This window comes from Lissotriton vulgaris, chromosome 10, assembly GCF_964263255.1.
Source record: "Lissotriton vulgaris chromosome 10, aLisVul1.2, whole genome shotgun sequence".
NCBI classification, from domain to species: Eukaryota; Metazoa; Chordata; class Amphibia; order Caudata; family Salamandridae; genus Lissotriton; species Lissotriton vulgaris.
The window spans coordinates 29183546-29207565 of record NC_141698.1 but is presented as its reverse complement, the minus strand read 5'-3'; the positions used below and the strand labels follow the sequence as shown (position 1 = coordinate 29207565).

Sequence of the window (24020 nt, the reverse complement as noted above, 5' to 3'; positions counted from 1 at the left end):
GGACCCCTCACCTCGACGTTCACACCTGGGCCGGTCAATGATTAATGAGCTATTAGGAAGGGCACCTGGGCTCCACCACCAGCAGCAGCTCTGGTGGGGGCGGAAGGGAGTGCCGGGCTTGGGAGACACTATCTGCGTAGTTTCCAAGGAGAGAGGGAGCCGAGAGGCTGCAGGGGTACAGAAGAAACGAGGGAGAGAAGCCTACAGAGGGAGGGCAGGAGAGAACGAGGGGAGAAGAGGTGGATCAGGGGATGCCTCTTCCAGCAAGGCGATGGAGGGACACGTTCTTACTGCAATCCGGTGACAAAGAGACCCCCATGGAAGGTAGAGCACGTGGAGGAGGAAGATAAGAAGCCAAGAAGGAAAGGAAAGGACAACAGAGAAGTGTAGGTGGGAAGAGAAGAGGAAATGGAGGAGGTTAGGCGTCAACTGTAAATCCAAGGGAGACTCCCAGGTGACATGTTGTGGCTCAAATAAGAAAGGTCATCAGAGAAGAGCTGCGGTCAGGCCAGAGCAACCCATGAAGGCGAGACCATGGCCAAGCCATCCAACTGCTCCCTCCCAGGAGGGAACTTCCCTCTGGCCTCCGAGTTCTTCCAAGGTAAGGAACCTGCAGCCTCGCCTCACACGCGTGATCCCGGCCACCGCTAGCCAGTCCTATCGCTGGTGGGGGGAATGCGAGGTCTGATATACCGATTTATGTAATATGTTCCTCTCTAGCAAGATTGCATTTTCATTCTTTGTAACATATTCGTTTATAATAGAGACCCCATTAGTGGAAATTCACATTCAGCAGTTGCACATGCTTTCTACTGGGTCTGTTTGTGGCGCATGGATTTCAGGACACTGAATCCTATGGGTAGCTGACAATTTTTTGCTTAAAAATATCAAGATAATCCAATGAACCCATTTAGACGCGAATAACCAATGCCAAGACCCCACTGGATTGGACTGGGTTTGTTTCCTTAGCAGTTCAGTAGATGTAAAAGAAAACCCCAAACGGCAGCAAGTGCCCCCAAAGAACCCCTTGTATCTATGATAGTTACCTGAGTTAGAAGGCGGGCAGCGCCCCCTCCTTCAAGGTGAGTACAGAGGGCCTTTGGTGTGAACATAAAGCCCCATTTTACTTTTCCCACTTAAGTACTTTGCGCTAGTGGAAAGTTTTGAAGGGAGGTAAATAGCTGATCATTGTAAATTAAATATGTGGAAGCCTGTTCCTGAAGACGGGCCGCTATGGCAGTGACTGGTCTGAACAAGGTGCACTGGCCCGCCCAGACCAGGCTTAGAGCAGAAGCCGGCAGAAATTGTAAACATTTGTGCTGGAATAAAATGGCCGCCGTGTTCTGAATCATGGAAGACACCCGGAAGTTGAGACCCTTCTCTTAACTGAACCCCGTGTTGTCTTTTCCGCTGTGTGGCCGCAGCAGTAAGGGTCACAGAAGGTGCAAGGACAAGGCACTTCATTGCACTCGATGGCCCCTTCAGGTACAATGAACCCCCGTGAAAGAAAGCATTATGTGCATAGCAACTGAAGGAAAGTATCTGTGTACGGTGCCTGAAGGAAAACAATCTGTGCCCAGTAACTGAAGTCCAGTGTCTGTGCACAGTAACTGAAAGAAAACATTCTGTGCACAGCAACTGAAGGAAAGTATTTGTGCACAGTAACTGAAATAAATTATTCTGTGCACAGTACATTTAGGGAAATCAATGTGCGCAGTACCTGAAGGAAAGCATTATGTGCACAGTAACGAAAGAAAAGCATTATCTGCACAGTACATTTAGGGAAATCAATGTGCACATTAACTGAAGGAAATTGTTATGTGCACAGTAACTGAAGGAAAGTATTTTGTGCATAGTAACTGAGGGAAAGCAGTCTGTGCACAGTAACTGAAGTCAAGTATATGTGCACAGTAACTGAAGTAAAGTATTCTGTGCTCAGTTCCTGAAGGAAAGCATTATGTGCACAGTAACGAAAGAAAAGCATTCAGTGACCAGTACATTTAGGGAAATCAATGTGCAAATTAACTGAAGGAAATCGTTCTGTGCACAGTAACTGAAGTCAAGTATTCTGTGCTTAGTAACTGAAGGAAAGCAGTCTGTGCATAGTAACTGAAGGAAAGCATTCTGTGCACAGTAACTGACGTCAAGTATATGTGCAGAGTAACTGAAGGAAAGTATTTTGTGAACAGTAACTGCAGGAAAGCAGTCTGTGCACAAGAACTAAATAAAAGCATCTTGTTCACAGTAACTGATGTGAGGCCTTCCGTGCAAAGTACATTTAGGGAAATCAAGGTGCACATTAACTGAAGGAAACCATTCTATGACAATAATTGAGTAAAGGATTTCTGGGTACAGCAATCGAAGGGAAGTCACTGCGCACACAAAGCGTTGGTTTGCACAGTAACCGAGTCAAGGATTTATATGCACAGTAATTGAAGATAATCATTACTTGCAAAGCAACTGACAGGAAAGCATTCTAGGGCACAGCAACTGTACTTAAACATTCTGTGCACAGTAACTAATGGGACAGCTTTCTGTGCCTAGTAACTGAAGGGAAATCACTGCGTACGCAGTAACAGAAGGTGAGTGCTCCTTAGCACAGTAACTGAGTGAAGCATTTCTGTGCACAGTAACTGAAGGAATCATTGTGTGCAAGGTAACTGAAGGAAAAGATTTTATGTCGCAGTAACTGAGGAAATTGTTCAGGCGCACACATAGTTTCAACAAAAACATATATTTGTATACCTCCCACCTATATCACATACATGTAATTCAAACACCCATCTTAAAAAGTACCATTCATACCTATGCACTCATTCATTCATACCGTTAAAATAAAACATGCATAACTCATTCAAATGGAACATCCTACAGTCAATGATCTTAAATGCAGAAAAAGGCTCATAAATGCACTGTCAGAGTACATCTGTAATATAGCTCACATAACAATCAATGTTTATAATACTTATATGCATTTAGCTTTTTCTTCTTTTCAAGTTTATATAATGAACACGTAATACAGATTAAATTCTTGGTAATGTCTCCAGGCTTAGGTTTTGGTGCAGACGCGTGTTTCGGTGTTAGTGATCAACAGACACACAGATGGAACATACAAAATGCCCAATAATAAAAAAACAAGGAAAGGGGGAGGAAAACAAGGTGGCTTGATATAAATGCAATCTAAAATGATAAAAAAAACACTCTATTAGAAAAAATGTGTGCAAATACCTCAGCCCACAATGGCATACTACCGCAATCAAATCTTCGATCATTCATGACTCCATATTAATTCCAAGTTGAAGTGTCCATACATACATAGTGCACCCTGAGCATGCATTGCCTGTACCATCCTATCACCACCACATTGAGATTTGTGATTCCTTATAGCTCTTCATCCACTGTGAGCCACATTTACCCGATAGGCTTGTTACTCCACGTGCATTTCCCCTTCAAGATCATGCCTCATTGATTAGCTGGTGAAAAGACCCAAGTGTATAAAGCCTGACTGTAAAGTAAGAGGAAGTCACCTTAAAGGGGTGGCAACCTTAAAACTGGGACAGAACGTGGCGAGGCCCAGAAATCACTAAGGATAAATTACCAACTTTACTACATGTCAATGGTAAGGAAACAACCATTACAACACAGTCATAGCAACGCACTACCTTTACAATGCAGCTGTTACAACGCAACTGCCTTTAGATCGCATGCCATTACAATGCAGCCATTACAACGCATGTCACTACAACACATTATAAGGTAAGTAATGGAGATGTTTTAGTTTTAGGGTGGGTATGGGGTTGGGGTACATGGGAGTAGTAATTTTCACCCCTACACTATCCAACACTTTCCCTACTGTTGCACTCACTGGAGTAGGAATAGTAATTTTTACCCCTACACTATCCAACACTTACTGTTATCCTAAAAGTATTATGCATTGTAATGGTATGCGTTGTAATGGTATGCGTAGTAATTGTAGTTTTAAAAACTGTGTTGTAATGGAATGCGTTGTAAAATCATGCGATGTAATGGTAGTCGTGATGTAAAAAACGCGTAATTGTTTGTGTGTTAATATTATATATTACAGTGGTAGGCTTCAGAAACAGATGTGGGTATTGACATTGCAATAATGGAAAGCCAGCCACAAAAAATATCAAGCAGGATAACAGAGAGAAAATGGGAAAGCATGCACCCCAAAATACCCGGAAATCCGTGTAATCTAGGAGATGAGAAGGATACCAAAAGGGAGTAGAGCACAGGATGTTCTCTACTCCTGGGCCGCAGGGTCTGACAAGGAAGAATCCTGGGGATGAGCAGAAGCAGGCTGATCAAAGTGCAGATGATCTGAAGGACTAAGCGTATAGAGAGGGCCCCCTACGAATCGTGTGAGACTCCGAACAAAAGAACACTGCGAACATTATCCACATTAGTGGCCCGCGAGGAACCAGGATTAACAACAGTCCTTGGATGAAAAGACCCCTGCAAGTCGTAAACGACAAACAAAATAGAAAATATAAAGAGCAACAGACCCGTAAGAAAGACAAGACTAACAACAATCCTTACTTGATTTTAGGTCAAAGAAAACCCCCACATGGTCCCAGTCACGACTCGATCTGGCGAACGTTCTCTCTGCATAAAAAAACACAATTGAGAGGGATTTAGGGTGTATTTAAGCACAGAAATAGACTACAGAAGTGATCTTAATGCTAATAGTTAGGCAGCCAAAATACATGATGCCTTCTGTGGTCTCTAAGGGAAATCTACATGCAAAGAAACAGAAATGTTTATCTATCCGGGATCCAAGCATAGAAAAGAGGACATACAGAAGGGAACTCCCCAAAATGGACTGATAAGAAGTGGGGTGAAAAAAAAGCCTGAGAGGACTAAAATTAGGGTCAAAAGGAAATGTAATCCAGAACTACCTATACTCAAAATGAATAAAAAGGTAGAAACTGGCATAACAAGCTCCAGAGAAATGTTAAGAGCATTCTGCTATGGTATGCAGTCATTGAGACCTTTCTTTACTGTGTCCAGGTGAAAAATCCAGAAGACCTCCTGTTTTTTTGGTATATAGTGCGATCTCTGTTTTTTATCTCTTCAGTCTTCTCCAAGATTGTCAATTTTAGTTGATTCTCAGTATGGTTGATCGCCATATAGTGCTCTACCATGGGGCCTTGTTTGAGTTGGTTTCTAACGGCAGACTTATGTTCACTCTAAAGTATTCTAAATTCCCTGCCTGATTCCCCTACTTTGCCCACTTTGCAAGGACCCAATATGGTATATTATATTCTGAGTCCTGCAATAGGTCATGATTTCCAGATTGATAGTTTTTTTGTCATAAGTGACAGTGTCAGAAGGAATTGCTGTGCCACAGGCATGGGACTGGCCACACTGGTGGCTGCCTTTGATGGGATGGGGTCCGGTGATGGATTTCTGTATGAACTTGATGTTAGTCTTAGGTCTGGCTTTTTCCAGTCTATCTTTCAAGTGTCTGCTGCATCTAAAAGCAAGAAGTGGTCTTAGTAAGACCAGACCATCTTCTTCTGTATTCAAAATATGTCAGTGTGTATTAATGACTTTATTATTAATATTCAAGTGCCTGATAACACGCACTAGTTTATCACTCTTTCCTTGTTGTCGGATCTCGAACATATAGTTTCAATTGTAATATTTTTCCCTCTTGTTGACTTCTCTAATGAGCCTACTAAGGTATCCTCTGTTTAGGAATTTGTCCTCTAGGAATTGAGCATTGTAGTCATATTCCACAATGATACCACAATTCCTCTGTATTCTGAGGAATTGGTCAAAGGGAATACTTTGGCGTTGGCATCTTATGTGGAAGCTCTGAAACGGCAACAACGTGTTATGAGCAGTGGGCTTGGTGTAAAGGGAAACCTGAAGTTTACCTTCTTCGTTTTTTATCGAAATATCCAAAAATTCCACTTTTGTGTTGCTGATGTTTGGGTAAAGTTTAGGTTCTAGTTGCAAAGATCGATCCAACTGATAAATTCCAATAGGGCCTCTTCATCCCCCTCCCAAATCAAGAAAATGTCATCTATGAACCTTGCCCAACTCTAGACATTTGCGTAGAATGGGGCTATTTCGTTGTAGATGATTTTGCACTCAAAAACGCCCACGTAAATGTTTGCCACACTCAGGGCATAAGCGGGTCCCATGGTGTCTCCTTTTATTTGTTTGCATAGATCCCCATCAAACTCAAAGAAATTCTTAATGAGGGCAATATCAAGGCATTCCAAAACAAATTCATAAGGTCCAGCCAGTGCCCGACTTTGCAGTATGGTCTTGACAAGGAAAATAATTGAAATATTTGAGACACTTTTTTCATTACCGTTGGCAACAGGAGATTACTGCTGGTGATCTTGCATAGGGTGGCCACTAATGTCATCTTTTGTGATGTGGTCACTAAAGCAGCTCTAATAATGTTAGTAGCTCTTGACGATGTTCATCGAACGCAAGTAGCTTTTATTACAGAAAAGGTTGGAGACCCCTGGTCCACCCTGAACCTTGGTCACCGCACCCACTCCCCCTGCAGACCACTGATATTTTATTTTTTGAAATTTGAGATTCACACCCCCTGAATCTTGCACACTGAGCTACACGCCTGCCTATCTTTCAGAATGGAAATGAGAATGCTATGGATATCTGTGTGAAAAGCAGCAGTGAAATGTAACAAAAGAGGCTGGTGACAGCCACAATTGTCACCCGGTATGGACTGATGGTGGCCTGAAACTAAACGAGTTGCAACGGGAGTGCTGCAGAAAGAGCAGGCTCTGATTGGTCGACTCCAGGCAAGGACTCCTGATGACAATCTATAGCACCCTGTCCTAACACCTTCCCTAACAATGGGTGCACTGAGCTCAGTGCTACAAGGGTTTGATGCAGCTGACTATCTGTGCATCGTCTGTGCACGAGGGGATTCCAGTTGAGGCAATAGACGTGTTTTAGAACGCAGAATGCATTTTATGTGTTCATGGTCATCAAGCTGCAAGTGTCTGACTGGTCTCGATGCATGGAGCATCTGTCTGTGCATAGTAATCCAGACGAAGGTGCTTGGAGTCTTAGAATGTGGAATGTACCCTTGTGCATGAAGGGTCTTCCCGAACAGACTGTGGTAAGTGTTTGGTTGTCTGGATGCCTCTATCCGGGGGTGTAGTGCAGGCACATTGGGGTTCCCATTCTTCAAGCAGCCACTCATTTGGACTAACGCTTCTGTATATCTGTGAGGTACACAAGTCTCAGGGGCCACTCACTGCATTTGTCAAAAGGGCCCCGTCATTTTGCATTACGCCCTGCATGTACCACCTGCCTGTGCTGAGTAATCCAGACTAGGTTACTAACGTCTATCACTGATATGTGTATAGTGATCTTGATGAGGTTTTATACATCTGTATATAAGAAATAATCAATGTGTCTTGTTATGTGTGTCCCTTGTACATGTGGTGATCTCCATGTGTTTCCTAGATGTGTTTGATGCTGAGATCTAGATTAGGTTGTTAGGCGTGTTGGATGCATAGGCTGTGTGTATTGGATGCATAGGATGTGCGTGTTGGATGCATAGGATATGAGTATTGGATTGTTTACCTCTCCTGGTGCTATTTGAAGGCTCTCTATTCCCAATTGATCGTGGTATTTGATGGTTCTATCATCCTCTGATGGATCCTTATTTTCCCAGGTGTTGAGTGATTCTTTCATCCATTGTTTTGTTTCTCAGATGGTGTTGGGAGGCTGTCTCACCTTATGACATTGTTGTTCACTTTCCCAGGTGCTTTTTTAAGGCTCTCATTATATGAGCTTCCCAGACAGCTATCTTAAGGTACTTTCATCCTATGAGATGGTTGTTTACATTCGCTGGTGCTCTCTGAATGCTGAAACTGGTGGTTTTTACGTGCTATTTAAAGGCCTGCTCAGCCTATGTGGTGGTTGGTAACTTTTCCGGATAGTGTTTGAAGATTGGCCCTTTGCCTCTTTGTCCTGTTGTTTACTTCCTCAAAGAGCATTTGAAGACTTTCTCATCCAATGGGAATGCGCTCCAGTTCCCAGATTCCCAGGTGGTGTACGAAGGCTCTCTAAACCTATGATTTGGTTGTTTACATTTCCCGGGATATTTGAGTCTCTCTCATTCTATGCTTACCCACTTTTTTATCCTACGCCTTTTACTCCACAGTAATCAAGAACGAGCTCTGGATTTTCCTCATCCCGGCGCTGGTCGCCCTAATCCAGCTCGCCCTCTTCATGGAAGAGATGGGCTTCTTCTTCCGGAACCTGCGCTCCTCCCGACGGACCTGCCTCTACCTCTGGATACTTGGAGTTTACCCGGTGAGAGCCCTTGCCGGATGCTTGGGTCGTTGTTTCTCTTTCTACGAAAGCCTCCTGCACACAAAGCGTTAATACACCCAATATTGACCACCGTTATAAGTCTATTTTGAAGTAAGGGGTTGATTCAAACGAGTTTCTTCCATTCCTGATCCCTGAGAAGGTTACTGTGTATTCCGCTGATGCATTCCAGAGTGACCCCAGGGTAGTACGCATACAGCTCAGAGCTGTCGGCTAGGGCATTGGAGATCTTTACATTGGTGATGAGGGCAGACCCCAGAGAACATGCACCAATAAGGCTCCCTGACCAATGAAACAGGGGCTTATCGGGGATTTTGATTAATCAGAAATACTAATTTAGCAAGAGCCACAGCCTTCATGGATAAACACTCTAAACATATACAATGCACCAGAATCATACACCTGGCAAAATCAAAGACACCTACTGAAGTGTAAGATGGAATCCCAAGTCCCGCTCCACCTTCACCGTGATGGCCCGGTAGAACACGTGTGACTTCCCATGATTTGTGCAGGTACACTGTTACTGAGTCCAGCGCTCCACAGGATATCTGCTTGAACTGAGTTTTCCTGGTAATCATAACCTGTGCTTTCTTCTGTTTCAGGTCTTCTGCGTGTCCTCCATAATCGGCATGTACATTCCCCGCTCGTCGTTCGTCTGCAACTTTGTGACTTCCATGTGAGTGGAGAATCTCAACTTGCTCTTCGTGTATTTCAGAACAGTATAAATTTGTCTGTAGATTGGTGACTGCACGGCTCCATTGACGCTGGTCAAATGATGTCCTAAGTTCATCCCACATGGAGGCTCACTCAGATGAAATGAAATGAAATGAAAATGAAATAAAATGAAAGACGGTACTTGTATAGCGCATGACTGTCACCCTACGGGTATCCTGGCGCTTAGATTGCAGAACTCGTTATAGCAGTAGAGGCTGTCAGAAATACATTCTAGTTTTAGCTCCTAGGGAATAGCCAAGATTTCAGATTCTTCCTAAAGCAGGTCAGTGATTCACTTTGTCTGAGATTCTGCGGCAGCTCATTCCATAGTCGTGTAGCTACCACACTAAAGGCTCTGCCCCCCATCCTAGATTTCATGAATCTAGTAGCCGTGATCAAATTAGCACTAGAGGATCGGAGTTTCCTCCTGGGATTGTACCAGGTGAACCTCTCTTGTAGAGGGGCGGGTCCCAGACAGTGAACCGCCTTATAAACAATACAGAGAGATTTAAAACAAATTCTCTCCTTAATAGGCAGCCAATGAAGCTCGCTCAAAGCCATGGCTGTGCAGGACCTGCGCTGTCTATTAAGCACCAAATTTGCTGCCATGGACTGGACTCTTTGCAGCCCCTGCATAATATATTGCTGTGTACCTAGATATAAAGAGTTACAATAGTCCAGTCTGCTTAGAATTATACTCCTAACTACCAAGGAGCGACTATCATTTGGGAGAAGCGGGAGAATCTTCCTTAGCATGCGTAGCAGGGAGAGCCATACACTCTGACCAAACACCCAGGTTGCGCACCGTTTTTGCAGGAAGCAATGGTTCCTCCTCAGGGGTAAGCCTGAATTCTGTTGGTAGCGGACGTGACACTCTTGCGTCCAGGCAAAACACCACCTCTGTTTTACCCCCGTTGAATTGAAGAGTGTTTTTCCTAAGCCAACGAGCTGTCTGGTGCATGCACTCCTGAAAGGTGTCCATGGACACAGCTTGTTTCCCTTCCAGGGAGAACACCAGTTGAGTGTCATCTGCATAGTTGACTAGGTCAATTCCATAAGATTTAATAATGGGGAACAGGGGGCGTAGGTAGATATTAAAGAGGATGGGGCTGATCGCCGAGCCCTGTGGTACTCCGTGATGTACTATGGTTTTATCAGAGGAAAAGGGCCTCATAGACACCGCCTGTTGTCGTCCTGACTAGTAGGATTGGAGCCACTGTAGGGCCATTCCTTTAACCCCAATACTCTTCAATCTTTCCACTAGCACTGTGTGACTCACCGTATCAAATGCAGCTGACATATCTAGTAATACCAGTACCGAGGAGTTCCCATTGTCAGCTCGCATTCGAAGATTGTCAATCACTGATGTCAAGGCGGTCTCAGTACCGTGTCCTGGACGGAAGCCAAATTGGTCCTTGTCCAATAGCAGATTGTCTTCCAAATAGCGTGATAGGATCTTACTGACTGACTTTTCCAGTATTTTGATAGGATAGGGCAAAAGGGATATGGGTCTAAAATTCGATGGAGTTGTAGGGTCCAGAGGGTTTTTATAGCAGGGGGGGGTCACCGCTGCCTGCTTCCATACATCTGGCACCTCTCCTTCCTCCAAAGACTGACAACAGATCTGTCGCAGCCAGGGAAAGGTTTCCTAGCCAAATGACTTCCAGATTTTATGTGGAAGGGGGTCTAGGGGAGATCCAGAAGACACACTTTGGGCAAGATGCTGTGTGTGAAATGAACCTATGGTCTATGTCTGTCCCCAGTGCTCTTCTGTGGTTTCAATACCAAGGCGCTGTTTCCTATCAGCATTCTCAGCAGAGATGCAAGGAGGTTGGGCATTCAAAGGTGAATTGGATCATGTGCTGATTAGACTCCGTTATTGGCCAGTGCTTCGGTCATATCCTCGCATATTTTACTTGTTTATGTCATAAACCAGCTGCCTACAGCAAAAACTGCATTTTCTGACTGGATTTGGCAGAAGTTTCAAACTTCACCTAAACTTTGGTAAACTTTCTCAGTTTCGCATACTTTGCCCAATTTCGCTTAGGGGAGACGTTTTCCCCAGAGAGAAAAGTTGTAAATGGATTATACCTCTAAAACTGCAGTTTGTTGATTTTTCTCTCACACCACTAATAACCACGTGGCAACTGTGTCTGTTCTAGTGTTTTTTCCAGCTTTGAGACATTCACAAATGTTGTAAACTTTTGTAAAATAAAACTTCGCAAAGTTTTGTGAGGAAAGGTTTCTTAATCCATAGTCCATTGTATGAGGACTGTCACTCTTTGGCTGTCTCAATCTTTGGTTCTCTGGCTGTCTCATTCTCTTTGGCTGTCTCACTCTTTCTGGCGGTCTCACTCTTTGTCTGACTGTCTCACTCTTTGGTTGTCTCACTCACTGACTGGCTCACTCTTTGCCTGTCTCACTCCTTGGTTTCCGGCTGTCTCACTCTTTGGCTGTTTCACTTTTTGGGTGTTTTGCTGTCTCATTCTCTCTGGCTGTCTCACTCTCTGGCTGTCTCACTCTCTGGCAGTCTCTCTCTTTGGCTGTTTCATTCTCTGGCTGTCTCATTCTTAGGCTATCTCACTCGTTGGCTGTCTCACTGTTTGGCTGTCTTACTCTCTGACTGTCTCCCTCTTAGGCTATCTCACTCTTTGGCTGTCTCACTCTTTGGCCGTCTCACTCTTAGGCTATCTAACTCTTTGGCCGTCTCACTCTCTGGCTATTTCACTCTCTGGCTGTCTCACTCTTTGGCTGTCTCACTCTTTGGCTGTCTCACTCTTTGGCTGTCTCACTCTTTGGCTGTTTCACTTTTTGGGTGTCTTGCTGTCTCATTCTCTCTGGCTGTCTCACTCTCTGGCAGTCTCTCTCTTTGGCTGTTTCATTCTCTGGCTGTCTCATTCTTAGGCTATCTCACTCGTTAGCTGTCTCACTGTTTGGCTGTCTTACTCTCTGACTGTCTCCCTCTTAGGCTATCTCACTCTTTGGCTGTCTCACTCTTTGGCCGTCTCCCTCTTAGGCTATCTCACTCTTTGGCTGTCTAACTCTTTGGCCGTCTCACTCTCTGGCTATTTCACTCTCTGGCTGTCTCACTCTTAGGCTGTCTCACTTTTTGGCTGTCTCACTCTTTGGCTGTTTCACTCTTTGGCCGTCTAACTCTTTGGCCGTCTAACTCTTTGGCCGTCTCACTCTTTGGCTGTCTCACTCTTAGGCTGTCTCACTCTCGGGCTATTTCACTCTCTGGCTGTTTCACTCTTTGGCTGTTTCACTCTTTGGCTGTTTCACTCTCTGGCTATCTAACTCTTTGGCTGTCTCACTCTTTTCCTGTCTAGCTGTCTTACTCGCTGGCTGTCTCACTCTTTGGTTGTCTGGCTGTCTCACTCTTGGACAGTCTCACTCTTTGGAAGTCTCACTCTTCGTCCGTCTCACTCTTTGGCTGTCTCACTCTTTGGCTGTCTCACTCTTTGGTTGCTTGGCTGTCTCACTCTTGGACAGTCTCACTCTTTTGCCTTCTCACTCTTTGGCTCTTTCTCTCTTTGGCTCTTTCTCTCTTTGGCCGTCTCGCTCTTTGGCTGCCTCGCTCTTTGGCTGTCTCACTCTTTGGCTGTCTCACTCTCTGGCTGTCTTGCTCTTTTGTTGTCTCACTCTCTGGCCGTCCCAGTCACAGGGCTCTGGTGCCAGGCTGAAGGCTTGAGATGGTTTCCTAGCCTCAGACATGCAGTGGCTGGGACAGGACAGCGGGTCTCTCACGAGCAGCCCTTTCCAGACACCCCTCACCCTGTGGGAGTGGTAGGGACTTCCACCAGCGGAGCCTGCACCTCAGAGAGGGGTGGGGCTGACCTTCAGGGACAGGGAAACCTGTACATGGGCAAAAGAATGAATGGCTCACATGAGCTACAAGCAGAATGCATGGTGTCCCCAAACCCATGCTACAGCTTCATGGCCACCAAGAGGCTGCCCACAGGCAAGAACCCCCTGACTGTCCAGCCTGCTGTGCAAATGTAGCAGTGCAAAGTCATATTTCAGATCATATCTTGTCCCTGCTCACCCAGGATGTATCTCATTCACAGGTGCTGGAAGTAGGGCTTTGAGGGGTGCAGCAGCACCTTTAAAGAACTGGGCTGGAGCTCAGAAAGTGAACGAGCAATGAAGATCCGTGGCCTTGATAATTATTTAGCATTCAGAAAGGCCATTAAGACCTATCTTTTCCCTGCATTTTAGTTCTTTAGCTTTGTCATTCTTTCCTGCAATAGCGCCAGGACGCCCCTTTGCTGGGCCTGCCGTCGCACTTTATAAAATACCATAACATAACATAACATAACAGAGGCCTTTAAACTCTATTTTTACCTTGTCAGGTTTGCTGTTCTTCCTAAGACAGAGATCAGATGTCAGGCTCTGTCTTCTGACAAACTGCTGCTTATTCTTTTATCATGAAGATTGGTGTTTACATTTTGTTTACACAGATTGCAAAGTTAGAAGATTTTGTAAAGTGACCCGTGCCGCTCTCTTGTGTGAGTACAGGGAGTGTGAGAAGATGGCTGCAGGATGTCACTTTTATTTCTAACACATTTCAACATTTAAATACCTGTGAATGAACTGTACCAATATTTCAACTTATATCAGCTGTTAGGAAAGCACAAATAAAGATCATTGTTTGGTAATTCTGAAGTGTGATGGAAACAAAGGTTTTAATGGGATCAAAACAAGTCAAGGCACTTTACATGGTGATGTGCATGTCATAAATACTTGCTGAAAAATGTATTTGCTGCATTATCGTTTGCGCACTACTGGAATGTATCAGTAAAGCTAAATGCCAGTAGGAATTTTGTATCCGCTTTAATGGAAAATGTGCTCTCTCTATTTGACAGAGTGCTATTCGTGACAGAGTGCTCTTAAATGCACCGCTGGCTATATACCACAAAGTTACCACTCTCCTACTGAACTGGCGGGGCTCATTTGCTGCACTTGTTCTTTGTGAGACTCCTGGATTTTTCACAATCCCTATGAGTTCAGTGATGTAACATTCATGGTAGCACCCCCCCCTCTTGAATATTGTTCTAGCATCACTCATTTCATTCTAAAATCTGTAACCAGATCACATCCAGTAGATGACACCAACTTCGTGACCAGGAACGTTGCGTTCCAGACCGAGGCTAAAATAAGAATTTGCTGCTGTACCATCCACCGGTGTATGCCAGGTACTAAAGGCGTCCTCTGAACTCAGCTGCCTCTCAGCAGCCGCAGACCCCTGCTCAGTACTGCTGCGGGAATGTTGCATTGGGTCTCGAGTGCCACCCTTGTGGGTGGTTATGGCCACTGCCTTTTTCCGAACAATGGCTGCTCAAACACCAGCATGCTCTATCAACCTCTTCTAAAACAATCAAATCATACAGGACCGGATTCACAAAGGGTCTCTGCACTCGTGGCGGAGGCCCCGCAGTCATTGCGGAGGCCCAGCAGTCGAAGGGGAGTCTCCGCACCCAGGCGGAATTTCCTCAATGACAATTCTCATTGCAGGAGATTCTGCCCCAAGTGCGGGGAGTCCCCCACGACTGCGGGGCCTCCCTATGATTGCAGGGCCTCCGCCACAAGTGCGGAGGCCCTTTGTGAATCAGACCCTTATACTTTATGTCTAAAGTTAGACTTCAGATCTAAGTTTACCTTTGTGAATCAGGCCCCCTGTGTTTGCCAAGTTTAGACATATTTTGAAGCTGCCCTTTGTCACTACATGGACCGAGTGTCTCATTGCTGGAGACATTGGTAATGCTAAAGGTATGTACACTCCACATGTACAGTGTTTGGCTTCTTGGCACTTGTTGGTCCTGGATCAGTATGTAGCCAAGTGACTCATTTAGGAAACAATCACGTCTTGAGCGCTTTATGAAGGCCGCTGATTCTCCATTCAACGATGGGGTAGACAAAACCAAACTGCAAGCAGGTATCACTGATCTGAGTATATGACACAGGACGCAGGACGCAAGTGAGCCTGGGAAGGCAGGAGCGCAGCTTAAGGTAAGTACCATGTTCTGTGAGGAATACACCTACAGTCTGAGGCTGCTGCACTAACGTCTAGTGTGTTACCATAAGATGTATGAGAACAAATAACAATGTTGTTTATATCCATCAGCTGAAGGAAGAATGTCAGTGGCTGTTCCAACTAGAACACCAATTCTTGCACAACTTTAGAATGTAATTGTGCAGGTTTGGGGGCTCTCGAATGCGTAGCGCTTAGAACTGTTTCGACAAGCTTCTGAGCTCTTGTGTCTCAGTTGAGGTTTATATGACATCTAGCTGGGACCTCTCAAGAGGATGCTTCCTTATTTCACAAAAGTTCCTTGGGACACTGCTCCAGCCATAGACAACACTTCTTGATTTTGGGTTTAGGATCCTGCGGGCGGGCGATGGAGACCAGGTGTTGCTTGTCCACTTGTCTAATCACAAAGGAATAACAGGATTGGGGCTATCTGTGGATAAATGGAGCCCTGCAAATAAAAATGCTTGGTATCTTCAATGCCCACACTTCTCAATTTTAATGCCAATGATTCACATTTTTACAATCTATCAAATCTAAACTTTTATCTCATTTTGTCCAATCAGTGAACATGACTATGGCTGAAATATGGTTTTTAAAATCATTCTCTTTCTAAAGACTCTAAACTTAAATATTTTCATTTCATATCAGACCATAACTCTTCCATATGTTTTTACACCCGATTATAATGTTTGCATTAAAAAATGCAGAATAACGTGTACCACTGTTTTTAGTGTATGAATTTGCATGCAGTGATACCTTTCGGCACAGTTTTGCATGTTCTTCAGGAAGAACCTAGAAATTGTCTACGCAACAATTTTAGGTGAGTGAAATTTGGCCAGATCTCGAGTTCCTGCTGCAGAAACTGTTTGTACCCAGTACATCACTTTTTTTCCATCTTGGAATGAAGGTGCTGATGCTGCATTTTCCACCTCTTCTCTGCAGGACGAGAGCCAGAGATTGAGGGTGATATTGCCCTGCTGCCCCTCGCGGTCTCCCCAAAGGGATGGCTCTTTCCATTGGACACCACGCTGACCTTTAAACACCTACTGATCAAATGCAAGAAACCAGCGACAACTCTTTCATTCTTGGGCACATTTCTGATGAGGACCAAAACACTGTAGGATCTTTCCAGTGAAAGCCCAAGTCTTGGTAATTTGAGCCTTTAAGTCAATAATCCCTGCTGTTCTGGATGTTACATGATCAACCCTAGGGTTCAACCAACCTGCACGTGAACTCACCCATACCACTGATCACACAGTGGGACGTGGATACTGGGGATCTGATCTGATCTGATCTGATCACCTAACAACTGTCCAATGTAGTCTGCTACCAACACCATCAACCACCTGCAATTGGAAATCCAAGAATGCATACTACTTAGAATGTTGCTTTCAGGTGCATTCTGGAAATATGCCTCGCTGCTTGATCAGATGAGCAACACCCATACTCCCGCCGGCCACCAATTAACTTTGAGTAGGATTTCATGTTAAAATAAAATGACCATTTACTCTGTGTTTCCTTACAGGTAACAAGGTTGGAACTGAAAGCCTACAACAATTGGTTTAAGAAATAGTGGCAGACTTTACATGGAAGGGTAGAGGACAGGAGGACAGGAAAACAGGGCTTCATCAAGACAACATCCATTCTGAGGCCCATGAGAAAGCAGCAATTTTCAACAAGAAAAACCTGCATTGCTATGGTCAAGTACAAAACCTCCAAAAACGGTTTAAGGTACACAAAGACAATACCAGTCAGACCAGAAAAATCAAATAATAATGCTATCTCTAAAATTAGCGAAAAACGACTCACCTTTTTTAGTATCAGACCATATAACCTCAAAGTTAGCTTTTTCTGCTTCCTGCCGGTAGTTGTTGTTTGAAACCTTTTACCAACCAAACTTGGCACAAACTTCACAGCAGTCCGCAAGAAACCATCAGCAAACAAAATCTATTAAAGGGATGTAAGTGCCCGCACGCCCCAGATTGACTGAATTAACAACTCATCCCAGGGCTATGAATAGTGCATCTCTGTGCCATGGTCTGAAGCCAACCCACCACAAAGGCCTAGGCACCCTACTGCAGATGTAAACAACACCATCCAAAGGCCCACTGACCTATCTCAAACCTCTCAAAAGAAGCGAAAAACCTGGAAAAGGAGGACATCAACCACCCTCATTGGCATTAGAAGAAAGAGGCTTACGGTCCAGCTCATGAACATGGTCAAACAGAACACGTCAGTGGACTTCAGACAGGAAGCACTACCACCTTCATTCAATCCTAGGAAACGGTACACAAATCTCATATTGGCGAACACCGATACTCTAAGGTAAAACACAATCAAAATCGCAATTAGGAGTAAAATTGTGTCATGAGACATTGGTATTTCTGCATGTGATCATTTCATGCGGTTTGACATGTGTTAAATACCCCGCTCACTTGTAAACTGGTCAGGGTAATTTTGCAACCATTCTTTTTAAAACATGCGCTGATAGTAAAACTGCAGAACCCATAATGAAAGTTATAGAACCTTGGATGAAGTTTTTGGAGGTTCTCTCCATGAGCCTTGGAAAAGACGAAGACCTCTCAGGCACAACAGACAACAGCATCTTATCGGATTAGAGAAGCAAATGCGGATCACCGCAGGTAGAGCCATCACATGGATCGGGAACTAATCTGTCAGACCCCGCCCGAACTCCAACTCCATATGGTGCAACAACTGCAGTTCTGTGCTGAAACTGGTTCCTTGTGACGTCACTTTCGAGGCGCTATGAGTGACCTCAAAAAGCATACTGGTGAAGTACCCTGAAATATCAGAGCAAGCTGACCCGCCTGTCAATCTCTGACTTTATCCAACCTTTACCCCAGCCTTTATACCATTTCAGTGTCGCAAAAGTATGTTTATCAACTCTTAATAATATACCTTTTTTACATTTAACATCTGTCTAAAGACACCAACAAATCCTAATATGAGGAGAACTTTGACCTCTAAAATTCCAACTCCCTTTTGCATCAAAATGATTAACCTCAAAAGAAGATTTTTAAAGAGATTAATGCAACCAGTTTGAATGTTGCATTTATTTAAAAGTAATAATGGAGTTAAAACTGTTTATTAGAAAAAAATGGTGACTTCTCAAAGAACTAACAAAGATGGCACTTTGCTATCAAGAAGGTTAACAATGAAAAATTATAGATGTATTTTATTCAGGAAGAACTACTTATTGCTTTAAAAGAGCAACAAAACAAGTAAAACAAGTTAGTGTGATAATTTGATCTAATTGCATTTAGATAAATGTAATAGAAGTGCTTACACTATGTTATGAACTAAAAGGTGAATACTAAAAAATAAAATGAAGATGGTTTTGTGCTAAGAAGACATATCTGCATTTGTAATAGTATATATCAATATTGAAAGGACAGGTAGATTATTTAGATGTACAAAATGTAAAGACTAATGAAAATGTTCTAAAGGAAACTGAATATTGGTGTTAATAAATAGAACAGTGAAGAGAAAGAGTCTTATAATAAGAAACAATAGGATTATTTAGCATTTGTTCTATTTAGTTAAATGTACTAAAGGTGATGTCTTAAGTAGGGTAAAAGAGAGTATATAATGACAATGTACACAGTGACTAATTTTAAGTAATTAAAAGAAGAAAGCTAAAGGTGTGTACTAACAGCATACAGAACAAGTCGTTTTTGACGAGAGTCTTTTTACGATGACCTTTAGTAGGTGATTTATTTTGAAGCGAGTTTTTTTAAGCAAGTTGTTTTGTTGCAAGTTTTAGGGCATGTCACTTGAAGTTGAGCCATTTTAAAGTGAACTATTTTGAGACAAATTTCTTTGAGGAAGTAGTTTTGAGGTGAATAATTTTGAAACAAACTGCTCTAAAGTGAATTATTGCTGTGAGGGATCTTGCTTTGAAGCAAACCTTTTTGAAGCACGCACTGTGGTGGGGAGTATTTTGGAAGTGACTCATGTTAAGGCTAGTTGTTGCCAAGAGTCATTTTGAAGTTATCTGTTGTGAAGTGAGTCAGTTTGAGGTGAGTAGTATTGAGGCAAGCCATTTTGAAATGAGTAATTTTGATGGGAATCATTTTGAGGTGATTTGTTTTCTAGTGAGTTATTTTGTGGCAGCTCGTGAGGTGAGTCATTTTCAGGTGAGTTGTCCTGCGGTCAGTAGTTTTCAAGTGAGTCACTGTTGCATGCTGTACAGACAGATATGAGTTATTTTGAAACTTGTCATTTTGAAATGCGCTGCTTTGAGGAGAGTAGTTCTGAGGTCAGACGCTTTGAAGAGACTTGCTTTGAGATCATATGGCAATTTGCTTTCAAGAGAATTATTTCGAAGAATCACTGTGAGGTGAGGCTTTTATGAAGTTAGTCACCTTTAAGCATGTTGATTTCTGGAAGACATTTTGAGGTGAGTTGTTTTGAAGTGAGTCCATTTGAGACTAATTTTTTTGATGGAAGTGATTTTGAGGATGAACCATGAAAGCAGTCACACACCCTTCTTCCTTCTTGGTTCCAGATCCCATGGTGCACCACCTTTATGCACCACGTAACGCGTTGGTGCGAGATCAATTTTCAGGGGGGGGGGGCGCTGCCATCAATGTTACATCAATGAAGTCATAGGGACTGTGTAAATTCCAAGCCTCATACAAAGAACAAGTGTAGGACTTTATCAGGACAGTGGTAAGGGTGTAAAATGTAGTTGGTTGTGCTTTTAAGAGTACAATGTTGCAAATATATCACTAAAGTATGGTAGCACAGTATTGTTTGCAGCCAGCACATTTTCCTATGAAATGGCAACTAAACTTGCTCAGCGTACAGTTTTTACTGATAAAAAGTGCACAATCGATAACTTGTTGAAATCGGGTTTCAGGAAATTAGTATGTCTTGATTTATTGTGATCCTATTAAAATCTGTGTTTCCATACATGCCAGAACTACCAAACGTGGCTCATTTTAACTTTTCGAACTGCTGATAGTGTCTGAAACATTTGTAAAGTTCACCCACAGGTATTTAAATGGTATAGTGTGTTAGAGAAATGACATCTACAGCACCCCTCCAAGAATGCTACATAGTTCACTTTACAAAATCACCCTGCTTGGCGGTGAGAGAAAGTAAAAAACAATCTCCATGTTAAAAGAATAAACATCCATTTGACGGATGTTATTATCTGACATTTGACCTCTGTTTTTGAAGCACAACAAATGTTACCAGATAAAAACTAAATGTAAAGGCATCTTTATTGCTCATTCAGCTTCTGAACTCCACCATGGCTTTTTAGGGGGTGCTGCAGCACCCCCACCACTACTTTCAACACCTATGACAACATCTAATGTTACAGCATTAGAGTAAGTCCCTTCAGACTCAGCAGTTTCCATCCACTGTCATTTATAATAAAAAATCTGTTCTTCTATCCATTGCACCAGATACACCCTCCCTACTGCCTGCACAATACAATTGTTTCTTATGGGGCAGAGCTGCAATATTTACTCTTTTGAACTGCTTGTGGCCGGCATCTTGTGTCTGGCAATAACCCGTCTTGTGTTTCCCTCGTAGATACCACTCCATCACCCTCTGGAAGTTCCTGGCACTGATCACTGATTTCTTCGGGGGCAAATCCCAGATGCTGGAACAGCTTGAGGGGGAACAGGTGGCCCCCAATCCATTCCCTTGCTGTTGCTGCTGCTGCCTCCCCAACATCTCCGTCAACAGGTAACTTCTGCTTCCTGCCCACCTGTGAATCTGACAGTACTCTCTTGAAGTGGATAATGGGGCAACACGCCTACAGCAGGAGTTCCACATGGAACTAAGGACTACAAACACATCTGCAGAAACAAAGACTCTTAATAACTCTACCTTACATAAATACCAGCTTTCAAAAATTTAGATCTGTAGTTATTTTCTAAATCCAGCTGAACTAATTTCCCACGCGTTTATCAACTGAGTTCATTTACAAATTTAACTCCATTCTTGGCAAATCTGGTGGCAACTGATTGTCAGAGGATGAGGTCAACATGCTGAGAGGGAGATATTTAAGAAACTATGTATGAGTTATCTACATTTTATATTTCTTTCAGACAAAACTTTGCAAAAAATACTGAAAAGTAAATAAAATAAAAACATTCACAATTATTTCTGTTAAAAATAATGTAACTAGTAGCAAAACATAGTAATATATGTTTATTGATGCACTGTTCTTGGAGCTGGGTGGTCAGCAGGTGGGAGTAATAAAAAATAATCCTTATAAAAAAAGCTGTACATTGCAGCATCCCTTTCCTGAAAAATTTGAGACTCCAAGTCACGGTAAAGAAACTAAAAAGTTTTGAAACATCAGTATTATTTCTTCCACATTTTGATCTAGAACCTGTGCATCACAGCGTCCCTCCTTGATTAAGTTTACAAGGCCTCCTGAGGTTGCCCAGTTTGCTGAGGGTTAGTGCTTGACCAGGGAAGAGCGAAAGTTGAGGTGGGGAGCGCGGTGCAGATGTTGAGATGGTGCAGGTGGACGAAGGTGGCGTTGAGATGCTAAAGGCTGATAAACTCTGGTTGTTGAAGTGAATCCTGAGGTTCCTGAAATGAGAATGGCCTGGGATGGTGATGTAAGAGGAAAAGGCCCATGTAAGATTCTCGTTCTCGTCTCACAGCAGTCGTCATGTTTTGTGGTTACCAGGGTGTCCATGAGGTGGATGACCATCGCTGTGTTCCAGCTCTCCGCTGTCAGGACGATCTTGTTCTTCGTCAACCTCATCCTGTGGACAGACGAGAAGTACGACTATGGAGATGTGAGTACCACCCCTCTCTTCCGGTACCCACCGTCTAACTCTATTGCCTCTTTCTCCTTATATACCGTTTTGTGATCAAAACAGGGCGCTGCGCATATTAATTCGATGGTCTGGAATGCAGCCCAGCATAATTACCACTGGCTGAGATTAATACAAGCATTCCACCCCTCGCCTTTGTGTTTTCCTTAGTGCGACGACATAGGTGTGACGGGTATGCCCACTCCTGGGTCCTGTGCTCACTTTTCCATTGGAATCAAGATGTACATTACTGAGGAAGCCTAAATAGGCTGAAACAAGTCTGGAGTTTGGTCCTGGCCTGGCAGTTCGGGCCGGACAAGTTAAAGAAGCCAGCAGCCTCCATCATCAACTATCATTCGTAATTCATCAATTTCAGAAGTGACCAACAAAGAGAGCGGTCAAAAATGTTACTTACTTCCCAGATCTATGGTTGTCTTGCAGCAACACCTAGACTGGTATGCATGATATGCACAAAAACGATAGACCGGATTGTGGCCCGGAGGAATTACTACTAGCTGTGGTTAATTCAAGCAATCTGCTCCTCACTTGTTTGCTTCCTCAAGGCTCTTATTTGTTCAAGCTCTGATGTGCATGCCTGTACCCTCACCATCAGCCATATATAAATCTGCCTTTAATCCTACATTTATTTTACATACAAATAATCATGCTTACATGTTTTAATAACATTTAACAGCACTCAATCAGTGCACTACATACATTGATGACAACCTCATTACCTAAGTTCTCCTAATAATGTGTTATGTGTATTTGCTGTTGTTTGAGCCGACAGTTCATTCTTTTAAACACAAGGTGTTTTATTTCCTCCTGTCTTTTACCTCCCGCTGCGGCTCATGTCTCTTATTTGACCCTGTATTTTTAGAGTCAAGTGTCGCCACTGCATGCATCCCAATCTACGCCTCGCTGACCAGCAGCGGGGCTGAACTGGCCATGACGCCACTCTAACATGTTCCCGGTGGGCTGCAAGGACAGGGGCTTGCTTTCAGAGCAGGATGGGCTGCCACGACCCGACCATGCCACAAGGATCCCACAACCCATTTTACCAGGGTTGATTTTAGTTTCAAGTCTGGCCCAGATCAGTAGCCAAACCTGAGAGTTTTCTCCCCTGCGGATTCTATTCTATGGAGCTAATTCACAAATGCCACAGTTTGCACACATGTAGAGTAGACCTGATTCCTGTAAGGCTTAGAGCTTCCACATGGATGTATGCTGATGGCAGACATGGAATGCGCGCAGAAGTACAATAAGCCTGATTCATAAAAGGCTAACTTGCTCAAGTGTCAGAGGAGCATTTAAGAGGAGTCTGGACACTTATTGCAAATTAGGTTTACACCCTAACTGACATTTCTGTAAATTTACAGGGGCTCATTTATGAGCCCCTGCGTCACTTTTGCGCCACAGGTGCGTCACTTTTTGTGACGCTCCAGAGGCGTAAAAAATGCGCCATTTTGTGCCATATTTACGTAGTGATGCATCTACATAGATGCGTCACTTCGTAAACCCCTGCGCTACATTATACCTGCACCAGGTATAATGTATGCAGCGTGGGGGTACGCCCACAAGAAAGGGTCGTAGGAGTGGTGCAGCCAAATGTATGAGATTTCGCTGCGCCACTCCTATGACGCCAATGCGTCAAACCTTATGCCTGCCTCATGGCAGGCGCAAGGGTGACGCAGGCCCTTTCAGATGGGGCTTGCCCCATGTGAAAGGAACATTGCTGGAGTTGCGTCAGGCTTCCGACACAACTCCAGCAATGCGCCACTTTTTGCACTGACAGATACGTCAGTTATACTGACGTTTCTGTCCTTCATTGCGGCATGATGCGTCATATTGTAAATTTGACGCATCATTTGTGTCGCAAGGAGTGCGCACTGAGAAGTGGCGCATCGCTGCTTTCACGCAGCGATGCGCCACTTCTCGTAAATGAGGCCCACAATGTTCAGGCAGTCACAGGCTACATGAATCCATGCTTAACACACAAATGGGGCGCTTGGACTGACAGGCCACCTTCCGATTAGTGGATAGCTTCAGGACTGTGGTTCTTAATGGTGGCCACTGTAAAACTACCACAGGGCTGTTGCCATTGCACCAAATGC

The 24020-nt window shown here is 43.7% G+C and overlaps 1 protein-coding gene across 1 annotated transcript in view; it reads left to right on the top strand.

Moving 5' to 3' along the window:
- Nucleotides 1-4: 4 nt before the first annotated feature.
- The window catches only part of LOC147684402 (organic solute transporter subunit alpha-like), a 35138-nt gene continuing 11122 nt past the window's right edge, over nt 5-24020 (top strand). Inside the window, exons 1-5 of the mRNA XM_086940328.1 lie at nt 5-601; nt 8183-8334; nt 8955-9028; nt 20663-20818; nt 21777-21888. Of these exons, the coding sequence (XP_086796454.1) occupies nt 535-601; nt 8183-8334; nt 8955-9028; nt 20663-20818; nt 21777-21888 (561 nt within the window). The 5' untranslated portion in view covers nt 5-534. The remainder of the gene's footprint in view (nt 602-8182; nt 8335-8954; nt 9029-20662; nt 20819-21776; nt 21889-24020) is intronic.